This window comes from Clinocottus analis, unplaced genomic scaffold (genome assembly GCF_023055335.1).
Source record: "Clinocottus analis isolate CAN_PGR_092001 unplaced genomic scaffold, fCliAna1.0.p SCAF_1, whole genome shotgun sequence".
Classification (NCBI taxonomy): domain Eukaryota; kingdom Metazoa; phylum Chordata; class Actinopteri; order Perciformes; family Cottidae; genus Clinocottus; species Clinocottus analis.
In genome coordinates, this window is record NW_027175820.1 from 6,600,001 (window position 1) to 6,617,746 (window position 17,746).

Consider the following 17,746-nt stretch of genomic DNA (forward strand, 5'->3'; position numbering starts at 1 on the left):
TTTTGTGTCTGTCCAGAGATGTCGTGTCTGATGGAGGCACTGCAGGACAAGAGGGTTCGTCTGCAGCCGGAGTGCAAGAAGAGACTTCAGGACCGCATCGACATGTGGAGCTACGCCGCAAAGGTGAGACACCAGGTGGCTGTTGGGATTGTTTATCTTAGTTTATAAAAAAATATATATGAATCTAGAAGGATCAAATTTCATCTGAGGTGGATTTTAATTCAAAATGTGTTTTACATCTTTAATTATCACCGCTCTGTTAATATATTAGCTCTTTCGCTCACATTTTAAAGGAATGTTTTTGGCATTTCGGCAAGTACACATTCATTTGCTAAAACTGCTAAAAGTAGCAAGTTGAAGCCACAGCAGAAGAGCCAAAGAAAATGCAGTTCCTCAAATGAACACTTGATGTGTTAAAGCTGCATTCTCTCTCCTGACCACCACAGGGTGACTCATCTGGTTGTATAGAAGTCTATATCAGGGGCTCTACTACTCACTTGATTTTTTTCCCTCCATAAACATTGTAAACATGAGTTTATGGCTCAATCTCTAGTTGTAAGTCTTCTTCAATACGGCATGATGTTCATTTAGTAAATGATGGTCATTTAGAGTCAAACAGACCATAAAGCAGGGGATGCTTTAGGACAGCGGGATGTGAGGAGTTGTCCTGAGGACGTGTCTTCAACACCACTGTAACCCACCTCCTCCGTTCTGCAGGTGGCGCCAGCAGAGGGCTTCTCAGACTTGGCCATGCAGGTGATGACGTCGCCCTCCAAGAACTACATCCTGCTCATGATCGCTCTGAGCGTGTGCGTCCTCTTCCTGGTGGGGCTGCTGTGTGGCCGCATCACCAAGCAAGTGACAAGAGAACTGAAGGACCGGTAGAGGACGAGAGTGCTTCCACGTCAAAAGACTTGACTCCTCGCACCTTTCTCCTCCTCCTTCCCTTCCTCAGATGCCCGGTCTGTAAACCGGCCATCCTCCTCAGCGCTAGCACTCTTTACTGGAGCTCCTCAGTTTGTTTGCTGCAGCTGAATATTTGCATCAAATGCAAAAGAGAATTAAAATAAATCACACACAACTTAATTTGGACATCTCCAAACGGTCTTTTTCTTGATGACCAAACTCCCCTCCCCCCTCTTTCCCCCTCTCATCCCTCTCAGGATGTTTTTGGGGGTCGTCGGCATCTTCTCAGCTCCCAAATAAGCACTGTTCATGATGTGACTAATGGCTGCTGCTGCTTCTAGGGCCAGACCCCCCTCCTGATATTTAACTGAAGACTGGAGCATGTCGAGCAACAGGAAGTTTGTTTACTTCCGTACAACTTGCGGACGCCTGGAATCGCACACAGAGACTCAAACCTTTTGGGGTTTAAATCTTTGAGACCCTTTCTCTCCTCGTCCCTCCTGTAGTGGATCAAGTCCACGATGAAGCTCTCCACCTCCACTCCTGGATTCTTCTAGATGTTTTCAACATGTCGCCCCTCGTTCTTTTGCCTTTAAGTAACACAATCCGTCCCGTAACACAGAGGCTTCGTCTTCTGCAGTTTATATCTGAACAAGCTGCCTGTGCACAAACAGGTGGAAGTTATTCTTCATATGGATGAAAACCATTTAAAACATGTAAAAACAGCAAAGTTCCTTCATTTAATTAAACCTCCAGCGAAAAGATTTCCCTTCTCGCCCACGTTGTTGTTGTGTGCGTTTAACGAGTATTTACACTCCTGCATGTACACGAAAGGGAGATAAACTTTAGACAACACACAGTCTGAAAATGGTTTCAGTTTTTCTAAAAATACCATTTTACACAAAATGTTAAGAGAAAAGCCTTTTGTCTTAAAAGAAAATAGCCTGAATGCGATTAGTCTAGCTTAGCATAACAGCTGGAGGAGACTTTGTATCTAAAAGATAAAGTTTTCACTAACTTCAGACATTGTTATTGCAGCAAAAGGGTTCACAAGTCGAGCAAACCAACACAACGTTTTGGTGCCGACCGACTTCCTGTTAATGCTGATGACTTTACATGACTGGAAAAGCATCTTTCTTTGCAATATTAGTATATCAAATAATAAAAATACATTTTATACAATAATGTTACGCAAAATATCGACATATTATGTTGCATTGATTTATTTCCTTCCAGCCCTAATAATGAAAGAAACATAGGACATAATGTGTTGATCTGAGCATCTCTAACTTTGGACAGAACCATGCTAGCTGTTTCCCTTTGCTTTCAGTCTTAATGCTAAGCTAAGCTAATGGCTCCAGCAAACGGCTTGTAAATGTAAAGCTGCAGCCTTCAGCTGAGCTGTCCAACGGCAGAAATACGTTTTCACTTCCATCCTACATTTAACACACATGAGCAGTAATATGTGGACATGGTGGCTTTAACCAGGTGGCGTGATCGAAATACTATTGTTATTATCTGATGCATTTTAGAGAAATGCAACAAAAAGTAATATGAAATTTAAAAAAAAGGAAAGTTACAAAGAATGTTTCACTTTGACCGATTTTGGAAACTACAATGGAAAATCTGTATTTTTATTTGACAGCATGTTTCTTTTTTTTGCAGGTGAATTACTTCAATTGTAACTAAAGAGGTACACACATTATTTAATATAATTTTCTTGAGAAATATTTAATGTTTCACGTTAACTCTGTTACAGGACAAGAGCCTCGTTCAGCTCATCTGTAAAATAAAGGCGATTTCTAAAAAGTAACCTCTTTTTAGGAAATGTCTTGCAGCTTTAACTAAAGTTTGCAGATTATTTGTGAAAACCTTTGTTGAGGTTTTTGAGCTTCGAAAGGAAGCAGACGACATCTTCATAACCAGCTCTGTCTCTTATGAACAAACTCCATCACTGTGCTTTTTCTGTAATATTCTCACGCGAAACGACGACGTGACGTTTATCTCTGAAGTTGGATTTTGCTGTACAGATAAACATTTGTCAATTTAATAAAACTGTCTGCTGATTTTTGTATGTCTTTGACTTAACCTGAGTTTTTATTGTATTATTCATGTCAGTGGTGACATAAGGCAAGACAAGTTTATTTGTATAGCACATTTCAACAAGGTGTTTCAAAGTGCTTCAGATAAAACCATTAAAAGCATCACAACATAATGCAGAAGAAAACTGGATTTAAAAACAATTAACCTGTAATGCCTGAGACCTGTAAACACACCGTGACAGTAGTCCAGTGTACTGAAGATAAATACATGGACAAGTTTCTCCAAAACCTATTGAGCAGTGGCGACCGGCCCATAGAGAGCAAGAGAGCAACGGGGCTTAGCTCCACCCACATTGAGCCACCAAAAAAAAAAAAAGATTATAAAATGATTAATTATATGGAATACACCCAGTAATATTTGTAAAATAGGATATCTGCGGCAAATATCTGCTTTTCCTGCTTCTCTCCCCTGCTAGTGCACCTCTCAGCTGCTCACATGCACGTCTCTGCTGCTAGTGCACGTCATGGGGCTTGATCGATTCTGCCCAAAAAAGACGGGTCTAATTCGCAGTTTAGCCAATCACTGGTTCAATAAATAAATGAGTGACGTACAATTCATCCAATCAACGCCGTAAAAAAGACTTCCGAAGCGGCTATTCTCATCTTGCCCAAGAGCGTGTTTCTGTGTCTCCGGGCTCGTGTCTCGTTCACTTGTTGCGTGTTCTCGCCGACTTCTCTTCTCTCGCAGCGACATTTTAATGAGAAGACAATGGAACGTCCCAGCACGAGCGCTACTCTTGCAAGAAAACTCACAAAATCAAACGAGATCCTAACGAGATCAAATCTCTCCTCCAAGACCCGTTTGAGAGAAGAGCGGAAAATCTCCAGGTGAAACGACTGAAAATTTCGAATTTCGCAAATTCCCGCAGCCCGGCGGGAAAAAAACACTTTTTCACAACCTATCGCGTCAATCCATTGACTTTGCATGTAATCTGGTCGCGCGTAAAATTTGCACTGTGTTCAGTGTGAACACAGCATGAGACCTCACGTGATGTCCTGATGGTCTTGCTGCTGCTTCCTCATCCAGCACTACATCTTTACTGGATTTCTGGAATCCTGAATGCATTTCAAAATAATGTAGGTTTGCACTGTGTGGTGGTTAGCCTACTACTAGAGAGAACTGTCATTGGTCGATCGATCTCAGTGTTGCCAGATGCACAATAATTATCCCCCAAATACAACCATTTTGAGCCTTTGGTAAGATACTACGCCATCACCAATCTGGCAACACTGAGCACCTTTCTATGAGCTAAAGATTGTGTGGATGCACGACTGTGAAGCGGGATGAAACAATAACAGGGTTCACCTTACGGCACATAGTTGCATTGTTTACAACAGCATCCCCCGCGACAAAGTGTCCTCTTGTTCACAAACTCAAATCTGGTCACCCTACTACTAGCTGACTAGGAACGAACTAGGCTTTTTTGATAAACTTTGTTGTATCCCTTTTCCTTTTGGGTGGCATTTTCCTATCTATAAAGCAGAAAAGGGTCAACAATATCAATCCTGAGACCAAGCAAAATACTAATTATTGGCATATATTAATAGCTCACTGTGTTAGACTACTGCCAGCTCTCATTCTGCATTCACAATTCACGTAGTTTGCTGACTCGCCACTTTAAATGAAATGACAGCATCTTGTCTCGAGAGCGTATTAGAAAACATGGAAATGGATTTTCACTCTTCTGGGCGACATTGTATTATACTAGAAGAAAGTACATTTCCAAGTTTCTATACTATTATAGATTAATACGAGTTTGCAAATGTATTGTGCAAACTTTAGTCGAGACTAGTCCCTATGGCCCCCTATGCAAACCTACGCACTTGGAAGAACTCTTTTTCTTAGACATCGATGAAATCACCTTCTCTCTGTCGGAGAGCACCATGTGACGTTTTGTCTTACAGCTAACTAAATGGAGGGTCATTTTGGTTTTAAACTGTCGTCTGAATGCATTAATTTACTTTAAGTCTCCAAAAAGAGAAATCTTTGGACGCAGTTTTGCATCTTTTAGCTCAACGTTTTAGTTCTTTCTTAAACTAAACACATAAGAAATCACCAAATGACAGTGAGTAGCTGACGAACGTAGGGGAGTGTTCAGCAGATATTCCTCTGGAGGAGTTGGTGGAGACCAAAAGCAGAGTGAATATTGGACTGGAGTTATTGTCTGCTGTTGTTTTAACACCAATAAAACATCATGCAGCATCAAAGTAATTATAGTAATTACATTTCTGTGCTCAGGATGCACCAATCCGACTTCTCCAGTCACAACAACGATCTGTGGGCTTCATGCATGAGGCGATACGAGTACCGATCCGCTCCATTAACACACTGCAGGCCTCAGTGTGCAGAGGACACGGGGATCATTTTGTTACGTGTAATGTGTGTTCACACCAACCACGTTGCAAAAATTTGCGTTGCGTATGCTACGTCAGATTACTCACGCAAAGGTATCCACACCAAACGCAGCGTGAATAATCACGCCGTGACAAAGGTGGCGTGGCTTCTCTCCGTGGAAAGACCAATCTTTTCTCCTACACACACACACACACACACACACACACACACTAACACACTGTAAGCCATCTGCAAGTTTCTAAAATCTAAATATAGTGATTCTAATAGTTGACTCCGGACACATGTATGCCAGGTCTTAGGTTTATTTTTTAATCATACTTTTTCTGCTTAGGGCCCTGATTAACTCTTTTTCCATGTATTCACGTTAGACAAGCGATATCTGCCGGCTGTGATTGGTCGTTCCTTGTTACACAGCGCTGGTCTGTGAGACTTTAACAATGCAGCTTTAACACATGAAGCATAAACTTCTATACAACCAGAGGAGTCGGCCCCTGGTGGTCAGGTGAGAGAATGCAGCTTCAACACATGAAGCATAGACTTCTATACAACCCTAACCCCCTGGTGGTCGGTAGAGAGAATGTAGCTTTAATAAAGTCCTTTTCATTCATACATTCAACACATAAAGCATGGACTTTTATACAACCAGAGGAGTTGACCCACACAAGGACGGTGAGCTCTGAACCTCGTATGAACTTACCTGGACCTGCTGGATGTATTTGGGCATCATCTCAGCCACGTACTCACCAACCGCTGCCAGCTGGCTGTGAGGGAAGGCATCTTTGGGCCGGATGGTGGCTGTGTGAAGGACGGGAGGAGAAAAGAGGTTTAGGAGAACTAAACAATTCATCCCTGAACTCTCCCGCCTCATCTTTGTTACCGAGTATCTTTGGTATCATAACAGTCATTTTAAAAAGGAGACAAACAGGTTTTCTCATGTGCTGTGTCCATTTTAGTTTAACACAATATGCAAAGTATCCTAAAATAACAATAACCTTTATTTAATTAATTACAAAATGCTTTTCAAAGAAATAGTTTTGCCATGATGGTTGTTTCTTGCAGTAGTGTTTGGGCGTCCTTGTATACAAACACTATTCTATTGTTGTGTTAAATGGTGGGATGAGGGTTAAAGTCATCAATAATTATAACAATAAATAACAAACATGATTTCTGCTTATGATGCCTCATCTTTGGTAAAACAAATTCACATCCAGTCATTTTGAAGGAGACAGACACGGTCGGAGCTATTTATTGGCTATCAAGTTATTTTACTCTAGTAGTGTTTAATTATTCTAGTTGTTTGCTTATTTAGGTTTTTTGTTAAATGTTTTGCTGTATAAAGATAGTTTTTTCTTTTGATAGTTTAGTTTGGTTAATTATTTGTAGTTGTTTACTTATGCTGTTTGAGCCACGTTTACTGCGTCAGTTTACTCGCTCTACAATAAAAGGGTGGGGCTGCGTTAAAAGGGGGCGTGGCTTATCTTTGTAAAAAGAGCGATCTTTTCTGCTATCAACTACGGAAGGAGTAACCACTTGTTCTGTTTTATACTTGTTGTGGAAGTAACAAAAACGTCAGAAAATATAACGCCCTCGTGTTTGGGTTCGTAACACCATCCGTAGCCGCATACAGTTTGGTGAATTTCACCAACTCCTCCAGGAACTGCTTCTGGCTTATCGTTACGTTACCGTTTCTTCCATCCACCATGGAAATAACCACCAGTTCTGCTTTATACTTGTGTACATTTTGTAAATTCCATAAACTCCATCATTGCATTACAATTTTAACCATTAATTAATTTTTGTTATTGATGTTTGCTGTGGAAATAATATTAAATGCCTTATATACTTTTGAATTGTATATCATATATTGTATATATACTGTGTTTTGTTTTAGATGTCAAATAAATGTAGTGGAGTAGAAAATACCTTTACATCTGAAATGTAGTGAAGAAACAGAAGGGAGTATAAAATTAATACTTAAATACAATAATCTGAACTTCATATTTAAGTGTACTTCATTCAAGATTATTGTACTTGAATAATGTACTTTGTTGTGCTCTACCACCAACAGTATAGCATTGAACATATTCATAAAATCAGTGGTGGAGGAAGTCACATACTAAAATACATTTATTTTACTTTAGAAAAGTGAAAGGTTATTATGTTTCAAAGTCATTTCATCACATTACATATTTATTTAACAACACCACCTGTGCTGAAAATAATCTCTCACGTCATATTTAACGTGGCCGTCAGTATTTCTTAAGTTATGAGGCGCCTCTTAGCTCAAGCCATAAGCACACAAACAATTTGATTTAAGTGGAGCGTTTTTATTATTACACTCTCAAACAAACAGAATCTCAACGTTGTATTTTTCGGCTGAAACAGGATGATTGGTCACAGAAACCCAAACAAAGGGTCCGTTCAAAGCCTGTACGTGTTTTTTTGACATATTTTTTTTACATATTTAAGCCACAAGTGAGAAAACCAGTTGTTCGGAGAGTTTTAGAAGAAAATAAAATGTATGATATGGGTTTGTTAAAAAAAAATAAAAAAAATAAAACATGGATAATTCTATTTAAAAAGCTGAGGAGGCGTTGTCTTTATTGCGTGTACATTCGGATAGAAAGTTCTGTGTGAGTCCAGTCTTGCAGCAGCAGTAAGACCATGATGAGGTCTGGCCTGACCCCCTCCTCCTATCTTTCAGCTGGACTTATGGCACACCTGCTGGTAGTATTTCCTCAGCATCTCCAGCTGAGCGGAGCGCACCAGGATGTGCGGTCGGACAGACGCCAGCTTCTTACAGGCTTCCTCTGGAGTCCAGCAGTGCACCTGTCAGCAGAAACAAGTGCAAAGTCACACTCTGCATACTTTATATCCTGTGTTTTACACAGATATTGGCCGCATTTCCCAGATTCGATCGTTCTTAAGGACTTAAGAAGGCTTGAAAGAAGGGTTCGGCTGAGAAGGAGTGCTAAGATAGAAGTGTTTCCCAGACGCGTTCTTAACTGCCTTCTTAAGATCTCGCCAAAGAAGCTTCCTAAGACGCTCTTAGTCCACCGCCATGTTGCTAAAACTAAATTAATTGATGCCAAGCAAATCGATCACCCACCACTTTATCAGCGCATAAAATCACACACATCACCCACCACCTCCAGGAAGCTCCACACTGCGAAAAAACACAGCGCGGCCAGGAGATGCACCTCCGGGCTGAGGGCAACATTGCAGCGGTTGGCCTCTGGATGTGTGGTGACACTAGCGTGACGAGGCGTTGGATCTCCACACGGGGAAGCCGGTACTTGGACTGGACAGCCCGGTCCGACAGCACATTAAGTGGGGAGAAGTGCTGACGCACACATGCATTTATGTGAACTATCTGGCTTCGCGCACGGCGACGCTGTTGGTTAGCTGCGAGATTATGCTGTATCGCAGCCGTGGTGTCTCTTACGTGTGGACTTCAGCAACGCCTTTAGACGTGGAGCCTCTCTTGATGAGGTTCCAGCAGAGTTCAGTTACACCTGTCAGTTTCCCTGATATCTGTGAAATACCACAGGGTTGTTGATGTTTTTATAGCTAATGTAAACTCATATGCAGATGCCAAATGTGTGTGAAAACGTAATGAGTGATAATAATGATGATTCATTTCATTCATGGAGCTACAGAAACACATGGGCAATTCTTTTTTTAATATTGTTATTTGGATTCTTATGCCATTATTTTTCTTGCGTCAGTGTTCTGCAGCTGTCGGCGCACATTCCTCATTACCCATGGTTTAAGTATTCCTTTGAGTGTCAGATATAACTTTCCCTGAAGCGGCTGCAGTGAGCGTTTGGTCGCTAAAAAGGCTGTTAAGAGTGGGTCAGACTGATCTTATGTTTCCTTCTTAGTGAAAGAGCGTCTTAAGCTAAGAACGACTCTGGGAAGCACGTCCTTCTTTCACGGCGCTCTTAAGACGCTCTTAGCGCTTAACAGCGTCTTAACGAATCTGGGAAATGCAGCGGTTGTCTGTCTGCTGACTCCTCCCTCTCTGCTGACTCCTCCCTCTCTGCTGACTCCTCCCTCACTACACACTTCATTCCCTGCATTATTCAGCCCTGACGCGTTGCACTGACCCGTATGAGGTAAGCGGCGGCCATGGTGGCGCTGCGGGAGCGACCAGCCTTGCAGTGAACGTACACACTGCTCCCTCGCTCTCGGTGCTGCAGGGCAAACTCCACGCCTCTGCACAGGTTCTCCAGGCTGGGCACGCCGGTGTAGTCCACTGTGCTCAGCCTCAGCTGCTCCACCCCTGCCGCGCGCCACTCCTGCAGCCGACAAATCAAACAGTCATTCATCACGGGATCCGAGTGACTAGATTCTGGTGGCTCACGGTTCAAAAACTAAACATATTCTGTTTACTATCATATACTAACTAATCGATTACTTCTTACAATTTGTTTCAGGTGTAAACCAGTCACTTGTAGTTCTGATCGTTTATATTATCCGACAGAAAAAAAACAACACAAAACTGTAAAATGTACACTTTAAACCTGACTGATTTCTTCTTTTACTTTTTGCATCACATGTTCTTGGTGAAGTGAACTCACCTCAGCAGAGTTGCAGAAATATTTGGTCTCGTATTCCTCGTTCATGGTGATGACCCCTCGAACGTTTTCTGTTTCTACCAGCTGCAACACAACAACAACAACAATCAGGGCCTTGTTTCTCGTACCTGGCTAAGCCTAACACAAGTCAGGCTTTTCGGTTCCACAAAGCAAGTTTGGCAAAATCACCATAGCAACACATCCAAAAATGTATAACCTGCTCCAGTACAGGCTAACTGAAATTCACTGGACAGGCTAGCCACTCCAACCGGACAAAAAAGGCAACTCACTTCCGAATTGATGCAGGAGCAATATTAGTTTTATAGGGAGAGAGTTCTTCCAGCTCACCAAGATCCGTTCTCACATCATGATGACGATGGCTATCTATTCTGCCGAGAAGGACTCATTTATTTACAAGACCTTCTGGAGCCGTACATTGAACACCACACGGCGCAGCCAAGCACAGACTGGATCACAGACTGTATGCATCAGTGGCAGGCCGTGCGTTTTCGACCTATGCCTTAGGGCAGAAAAAGTGTCCTGGAAGTTACTGTCAGATCGACCCACTCAATAGACGGCGTATTTATACAGACTGTCAAGTGTGGACAGCAGACAGACACTCACTTTGCTGTAACACCGTTTTTTTAGGGAAGTCACACGGGGTGTGGGGGCTGACCTGTGGAGCTATTTACCACTTTTATGAAAGAAAGAAAAAAGGAGACAGTGGACTAGAGGATACCAGGGGAAATCCTTAGTGTCCGCTATGGGCAGCCCAACAAGAACCAGTCACATTTAGTGATAACATGACAAAACAATCCATAATAAAAACAGCACCATACAGCACATTAACACAACGCTACTGCAGATGTAAAAACTAAAAAGCAGTTAACTCACCAAATGCTGCTCACTGAAAGACAAAGGTCATCAGCCTCTCTTTGTTAACAAACAGGTCAGTGATGCTTCAGTGCGTTGTCATTAAATTGCCACCAAGTCCGTTTCTCCTCCACCTTCAGCCATTAAGTATCAAAAAACTACACTAACCAAAAACAACCAAAATGGAATTACTTCTCCAACATATGTTTCAACAACCTGAAATGTTTTTACTCTTTTTTTTACTGAGTTTAGACAGAATTCTGTTAGACAGAAGTCACTATTGCACACTGACCAATTACTGCGCATGTTAATGGTCACGTTATGCCACTGACCAATCATACGTCCACGCTATTTTGTAGCAGAGCAACAGAGGAAGACAGGAGCTGTGCAATGAGAAAATAAGCTGATAGAGAAACATAATTACAATGCATGTAGTGTATTTGTGAAAAACAATAAAATTATAAAATAGCTATACCTTTGTGATTCCATTTAGGCCAGCAGAGAAGGCGTAGCTGACCCTGACGGCCCACCACGGGTATGAATAGACTGGATATCAGACTGGATTACAGACTGGATCACAGCCTTGCGCTTTTTTGTCAGGTGTACATTTTTGTACAGTGTCGGTAATGTGGAGAACATCTGGAAAGATACTGCAGGCCGTGCTGTCAGTAAACTTTATTTAGCACTTAAACTTCTGGATGTGTTCATTACATTACCATGGCACATACTGTATTGACTCAACACTCCGAATAATGTTTTTGTGCATAGTTTTTACTTGCTTCTATGTCCTCTTGATGGCTGGGTTGTCACTACATGGGGGTTGAAAGTACTCATAATAATATGACAGTGTTAAAAGTATACCATATATATAATTATTGAAGAACATGATTAAGGTGGACACATGACGATCGCACCGGGAGCAGGGGGCCCTGTCCCTCCCCGGCGAGGAGAGAAGGCACAGCATGCACACGGGCGCTCTAAAGCACATGGCCGGAGCCGGCGTGCCACCTTCGACCAGAGTCTTTCCAAGCCGACCTAGAGCCGGTCGCGGCCCACCACAGTGGAGGAAATGTGGTGAGGGCCAGCAAAGCAAGCGGAGAGCACAACATCGTCGGGTCAACAACACATTGCTGTATAGTGCAGACATGACATTGCAGCACAGCTGCAAAACTTATGTGGGAAAGGGTCATCAAGTAAGTCCTGAGATTCTAGATTCTAGGTGAGACGCTAACTTCACTAACCAATCACTTCACATGTTAATGGTCATGCGGGCCCTGTGACCAATCACACGTCCAGGGTCTCGAGAAGGCTCTTTGCATTTTAACCAGGCAAATCATGAATATATAAAGAGAAGTGAAATGTGATTGTTAAACAGGTTCCAAGAAGCCATACGAGAGGCCTGAAGGAGCAGATGAACAAAAAAAAAAAAAGGCACAGCTGCATAGTGCAAAATAAGTTTATAAAATATAACTTTGTGATTCTGTTTAGGCCTCAAGAGAAGGCCCATATATATATATATATATATATATATATATATATATATATATATATATATATATATATATATATATATATAGATAGATAGATAGATAGATAGATAGATAGATAGATAGATAGATAGATAGATATCAAGTAAAACACTGACTGAGGTATAGTTTACTGCACAATCAATGCTTTTATTTTGACACTTCAATACTTTGACTTGAAGTGGAGTATTTCCTCAGTGTGGCACTGGTGGCAGACCAGTACCGGTACTCCCCCCTCACCTGTTTGGTGATGGACCTGAATGGCAGCGCTCCCAGGATCACGGTCTCGTCAACCCGGTCGAACCAGCGTCTTGACGTCACCTTCTCCATAACGACGTTGAAGGTCAACGTCGGGTAGAACAGCAACCTCGCGAACGCCCCGGACATGACTGGACCGAGAGTTAGGGGTTCTCGTTCAGCTGTTAAATCGCCCAGCGTCCCACGCTGGTCTGACCTGCCTGTTTGAACGTCGGGTCTGTAGCGCGTCTTCCTTTACGGCACACTGCCGAGAGGGGCTTCCGGTGTGAATCCTTCAAAATAAAATACGTGACCTCCACAAATTTGATTCTTTGAAACAATACCGTAATAAAAATATGTAAAGTAGATTCGGCAGGGCACCTGCAAAGTCCATTAAATAACATTTTAACATTAATCCTAATGTGTAAGCTTTTGTATGAAAGCAGTGTTCAAGTGTGTTTCCGGGGTTTTTATTTTGAATGGAGAAACGGAAGAAGAGGTGCGGAGAAATGTTGGTGGTGAAAAGAAGGGAAATAGGTCCGTGTACGTTTTGTGTTGTGACACGGAAGTTGCTCACACGAGCTTGACAGTCAAATTCATGTCAACAGAGGGCGTGCTGGCGCGTTGCTTAGGTTTTTGTGTTGTGACCCGAAAGCTATCAGTAGTTGGTGGTGTATTTAATTTGGTGTCAGACGTCTATGAGCCACAATTCAACAGAATGCCATTGCACGAATATGCAGGTTTTATTTACGAACACCAAATGAATTGCATATCTTGTCGTGATATCGCAACTGTGTAATGTACCCAGTTTGGAACTACACTGTCTTTTTCAGAGAAGAATGTGCGGAGGTGGTGTGCTGCAACCAGTAACAGCCCGCGCCGCGCCGCGTCCGGTCTTCTCTGTTTGGGAATGCAGCCCAAAGTGGGTGATTAAACTCCATCTCGTGCAGTAAACCACTTCAGTGAACTCAGCAGACATTCAGATCATCTCCCTGGTCAATTCAGCTGCAGTTGACACTGACGTAAAACATATTCAAAACATCTTAACTGTACTGGTTATACAGAAATGTTGTACTACGTCAAACACAAACGTTCTGCTACAGTTTAGATGTGGTCAGAAATGTTCTGAACACATCCATATCAGTCACTACTTTGAAAACCGGATGTTGTGTCCCGTAGCTCTTTCCGCTCGTTTGAATGTTTCACGCCATTCATTCGGTGTTCTAAAATAAAACCTGCATATTTGTGCAATGCCATTCTGTTGAGGTGCGTCTCCTGAATGTCTGTCACCAAATAAACTACTACAACTACTGATTGCTTCCGGGTCACAACACAAAAACCTACGCAAAATTGAGAAAGAAGATTTCCACGCAGTATTTTAATTCTCAATGTCCATTTTTAAGCACATCGAAGAAAATCAGATAACGGGTCGTTTTTCGTTTAACATTTTCGATTATAAAAACGAAAATATGTTCCGCAAATATGTGTTCCGCAAAACACAAGGACCATGAACGATCATTGTGTTATTATTTACACAAACAAATGTATTATAAACAAACTTCAGTCTGGTAGATACGAGATGCACAAGTTACATAATGTGTCTGCAGAAGGAAGACAAAAGAGAAGATGGAAATAGGTGGGTTATGAATTAAATATGTTTAAACACATTCTCTTCTCAGTTACTGAAGAACCCCTTTCCTCTTAGACATCGATGACAGCAGCCAGAAGTTTGCTACATATTACAACTAATTCAAAAGCCCACAGAGATAAAGTCAGATGACAACTACTGAAGCCAACAAGGTTAACAATTAACCTCTGGTATGTCTCTTTCTCTTCTCTCTCTCTTCACCGGTTAAACAGTGAAGGCCAGCGGGTCCGTGTACGTACACGGACCCCAGCGGCCTGGCACTGTGTTTCATCACAGAGAGCGCAATAGACCCTGCACACACACTCCGGTACTTTAGATAGCGCTGTATGCACCTAGTCAAGTTGATTGCGCAACTTTAACTTGTAAAAGAAGAGCTCATTAAATAGTAGAGAAGAACAAGGATCTGTAGCTGGAGACTAACACCTAGTTTATGGTTCTGCGTCAGGTCGACGCCGGAGCTACGCCGTCGATGTAGACTTCTACGCTGGAGCCTGACGTGCACCTCCCGTCGCGTTGATGCGGACCGCAAGCGCTGTGATTGGTCCGCTCAGAACGTAATTTCTGGCAGTTGCTTTTTTTTTAGTGGTCGTACAGACCATCCCCATCGTCCTATCTGTCGCCTTCGCTTCAACATTTGCAATATAAGCATTTGCTCTTCAATATTGATGAGGTCCGACTCCATCTGTGTCGACTTGACACAAAACCATAAACTAGGCTTAACTCCTGTGGACTCTGGCGGCGCATCTCACTCTGCTTGTGAGACACGCGCGATGGAAACTGGAAAGCAGGTCTCCGCAGCTCGTTCTTAGCCCATCCGTATATTCCTACAGATCTTAGTAGTAATGACTTCATGAACTTCTTCAATGGTAAGATTCTGGCTTTTGAGGCATGATCCGTGATCTCCTGGCCATCACAGTCCCCCGACCTAAACCCATAGAACATCTGTGGGATGAGCTGGAGATGAGAGTCCAGAAGTGTCGACCTCGGAATCTGAAGGATCTGGAGAGATTTTGCGTGGAGGAATGGTCTCGGATCCAGAACCATGCGTTCAACCTCATCACGCATTATAGAAGAAGACTCAGAGCTGTTATCTTGACAAAGGAAGGCTGCACAAAATATTAAATGAAGGGGTGCCAATAATTGTGGCACACATGTTCAGAAGAAAATATTTATTTTCTTGTAAAAACAAAAGTTTCTTTCAAAACTTTTACTTTAATGAAAAGGTATGATTTCTGTCAATTTAAGTGCAAGACCAAGAGCATAAACGGCAAAGATTTTTTTTCACAGCCTGTTTTGCTCATATTTAATAAGGATGCCGATAATTCTGGAGGGCACTGTATAGTAACAAAGTAGAAATACTTTGTCACTGTATTTAAGTGGTTTTGTGGATAAAAGTACTTTACTAATCATATTTCTATTGACTTTTAGTTCACTACATTTTGCAAGGAAAACTGGTACTTTTACTCTGATACATTTCCCTTAAAACCTTCGTTACTCACTACAAAATCAAATCTATCTTTAGAAGAAAAAAATGAATCATGAGACTGTAATGGGAAAATATAGTATTGCAATGTTAAACTCATTAAATGTTTCTTTGTGATGTTGGAAGCAGACGGTGTGAGGGGAAGTGAAGGAATAGTCAAAGGACTGTCTCCTATGTATGCATATGAGGGGGGGGTCGTAAACAATTCGTGAACTGACGGGGTGTTGAAATTCCCAGGGCAAAGGAGATTGTGACTTCTTTGTAATCAAGGACCAAGAGACGAAAGGTCTAGGATGGGTGGGTACCCAGTGTTCCCTTTTGTTCCACGTGGTCTTCCATTACAAGACCGACATTGGTGACTGTGCAGGTTTGGAGAATCACAATATTATGCATTTGCCTCTACATCCTCTAGTCCAGTGGTCCCAAACCTGTTTTGCGCCACGGACCGGTTACGTGAAGGCAAGGCAAGTTTATTTGTATAGCACTTTTTAACAACAAGGCGATTCAAAGTGCTTCACATAAAACCATTAAAAGCAGTTTTTAAAACAGTTCGGAAAACATTAAAAGTTAAGAACAAATACAAATAAAATGAATAAAAGTTGCAGTGCAGTTTAAGAAATAAAATGCACTCGTGAGATGCAGCAGTTGAGTCTCAATTAAAAGCAACCTCAAACAGAAAAGTCTTCAACCTGGAAGGTGAGGACAATATTAACACGGACCAGGTCTTATCTCAGTGTGACGGGAGACAACGACACCCGACTTGTATTCTTTATGTCCAGTCTACTTTTTAACTTAAAACTTTATGTCCAGCCTACTCCTTCACTTAAACCTTTATGTCCAGTCTACTCCTTCACTTAAAAGTAGCTGTAATTAAGAAGCCCACTCTCGATTTAGAAGTGTAGGCTAACTACAGACCTATCTCTAACCTTCCCTTCCTCTCTAAGATACTGGAGAATGTAGTCGCAAACCAGTTGTGTGACTTTTTACATAACAATAGTTTATTGAAGAGTTTCAGGTAGGATTTAGAAAGCACCATAGCTCAGAGACGGCACTAGTGACAATTACTAATGACCTTATAGTTGCATTAGATAGGGGACTTGTCTGCATTCAGCACCGCTGATGATACTAAACTATATCTGTTGATTAAGCCAGATGAAATCCAACAGGTCGCTAAACTTCAGGCGTGTCTTTAAGACATAAAAACCTAAATGACCTGCAACTTCATGCGGCTGAACTCTGACAAGACTGGAGTTAATTTACGCAGCCCAGAACACCACAGGAATCATTATCTGCTGATGTGGTTTCTCTGGGTGGCATTGCTCTAGAGTTTTTTTTTTAATAATTAAAAGTTATAACTATTTTATAATGTAATTATTTTTCATAAATACACTACATATATTATAATTGGTTTTGCATATTATATATTTTTTTATTGCACGAACTATATATATGCACACACACACACACGACATGATTAAGTCAATTCAGTTATCATAGAAACTGTGTTTTAGTGAAGTTAGACATTGTTCACCAGTCACAATTTTTTTGTTGCTAAATTATGTAAAAACTCATCACAGTAGGCTGGTGAGCTATAGTTGAAAATGAATCACCTTAGGAGCCATACTCACGTTTTGAATCCATGTGATTTAATCATATCAAACAGCAACAATATAGAGCACTTTAATAACATCCAGTTTAAACAACCAACATCTTTGTCAAACAGGAAGTCACCGTGAAGAAAACAGCCAATACAGAAATATGTACACAGGTACATCCATGTAATACAAAATAAAATAAACTTATGGATGGAAGAGTGTGAAAAGTTTTGTGATGTGCTGAACACATGTATGTATATGTATATGTATATATATATATATATATATATATATATATATATATATATATATATATATATATATATATATATATATATATATATATATGTATATGTATATATATATATATATATATATATATATATATATATATATATATATATATATATATATATATATATATATATATTCTAAAAAAA

At 41.1% G+C, this 17,746-nt stretch overlaps 2 protein-coding genes across 2 annotated transcripts in view; one reads left to right on the top strand and one right to left on the bottom strand.

The window, feature by feature from the left end:
• The window catches only part of LOC137786446 (Golgi apparatus protein 1-like), a 22,700-nt gene extending 19,720 nt beyond the window's left edge, over window positions 1-2,980 (top strand). Inside the window, exons 25-26 of the mRNA XM_068578347.1 lie at window positions 17-123; window positions 718-2,980. Of these exons, the coding sequence (XP_068434448.1) occupies window positions 17-123; window positions 718-885 (275 nt within the window). The 3' untranslated portion in view covers window positions 886-2,980. The remainder of the gene's footprint in view (window positions 1-16; window positions 124-717) is intronic.
• A 3,094-nt stretch (window positions 2,981-6,074) lies between these two features.
• Window positions 6,075-12,810, bottom strand: ptpmt1 (protein tyrosine phosphatase mitochondrial 1). Its single transcript, XM_068574417.1, has 5 exons — window positions 12,584-12,810; window positions 9,948-10,028; window positions 9,474-9,665; window positions 8,086-8,193; window positions 6,075-6,159 (listed from the first exon to the last, which is right to left on the bottom strand). The coding sequence occupies exons 1-5, from the start codon at window positions 12,728-12,730 to the stop codon at window positions 6,088-6,090; spliced, it is 600 nt and encodes a 199-aa protein (XP_068430518.1). The 5' UTR covers window positions 12,731-12,810; the 3' UTR covers window positions 6,075-6,087.
• Between the last annotated feature and the right edge of the window lie 4,936 nt (window positions 12,811-17,746).

Bases quoted from the DNA above. Each gene is read 5' to 3' on its own strand.
- ptpmt1 (XM_068574417.1), bottom strand. From the start codon at position 12,730: ATGTCCGGGGCGTTCGCGAGGTTGCTGTTCTACCCGACGTTGACCTTC. The intron at 10,029-12,583 runs GTGAGGGGGGAG...GTTGTGTTGCAG, and splicing joins TCAGGTCCATCACCAAACAG to CTGGTAGAAACAGAAAACGT. The intron at 9,666-9,947 runs GTGAGTTCACTT...TGTCGGCTGCAG, and splicing joins ATTTCTGCAACTCTGCTGAG to GAGTGGCGCGCGGCAGGGGT.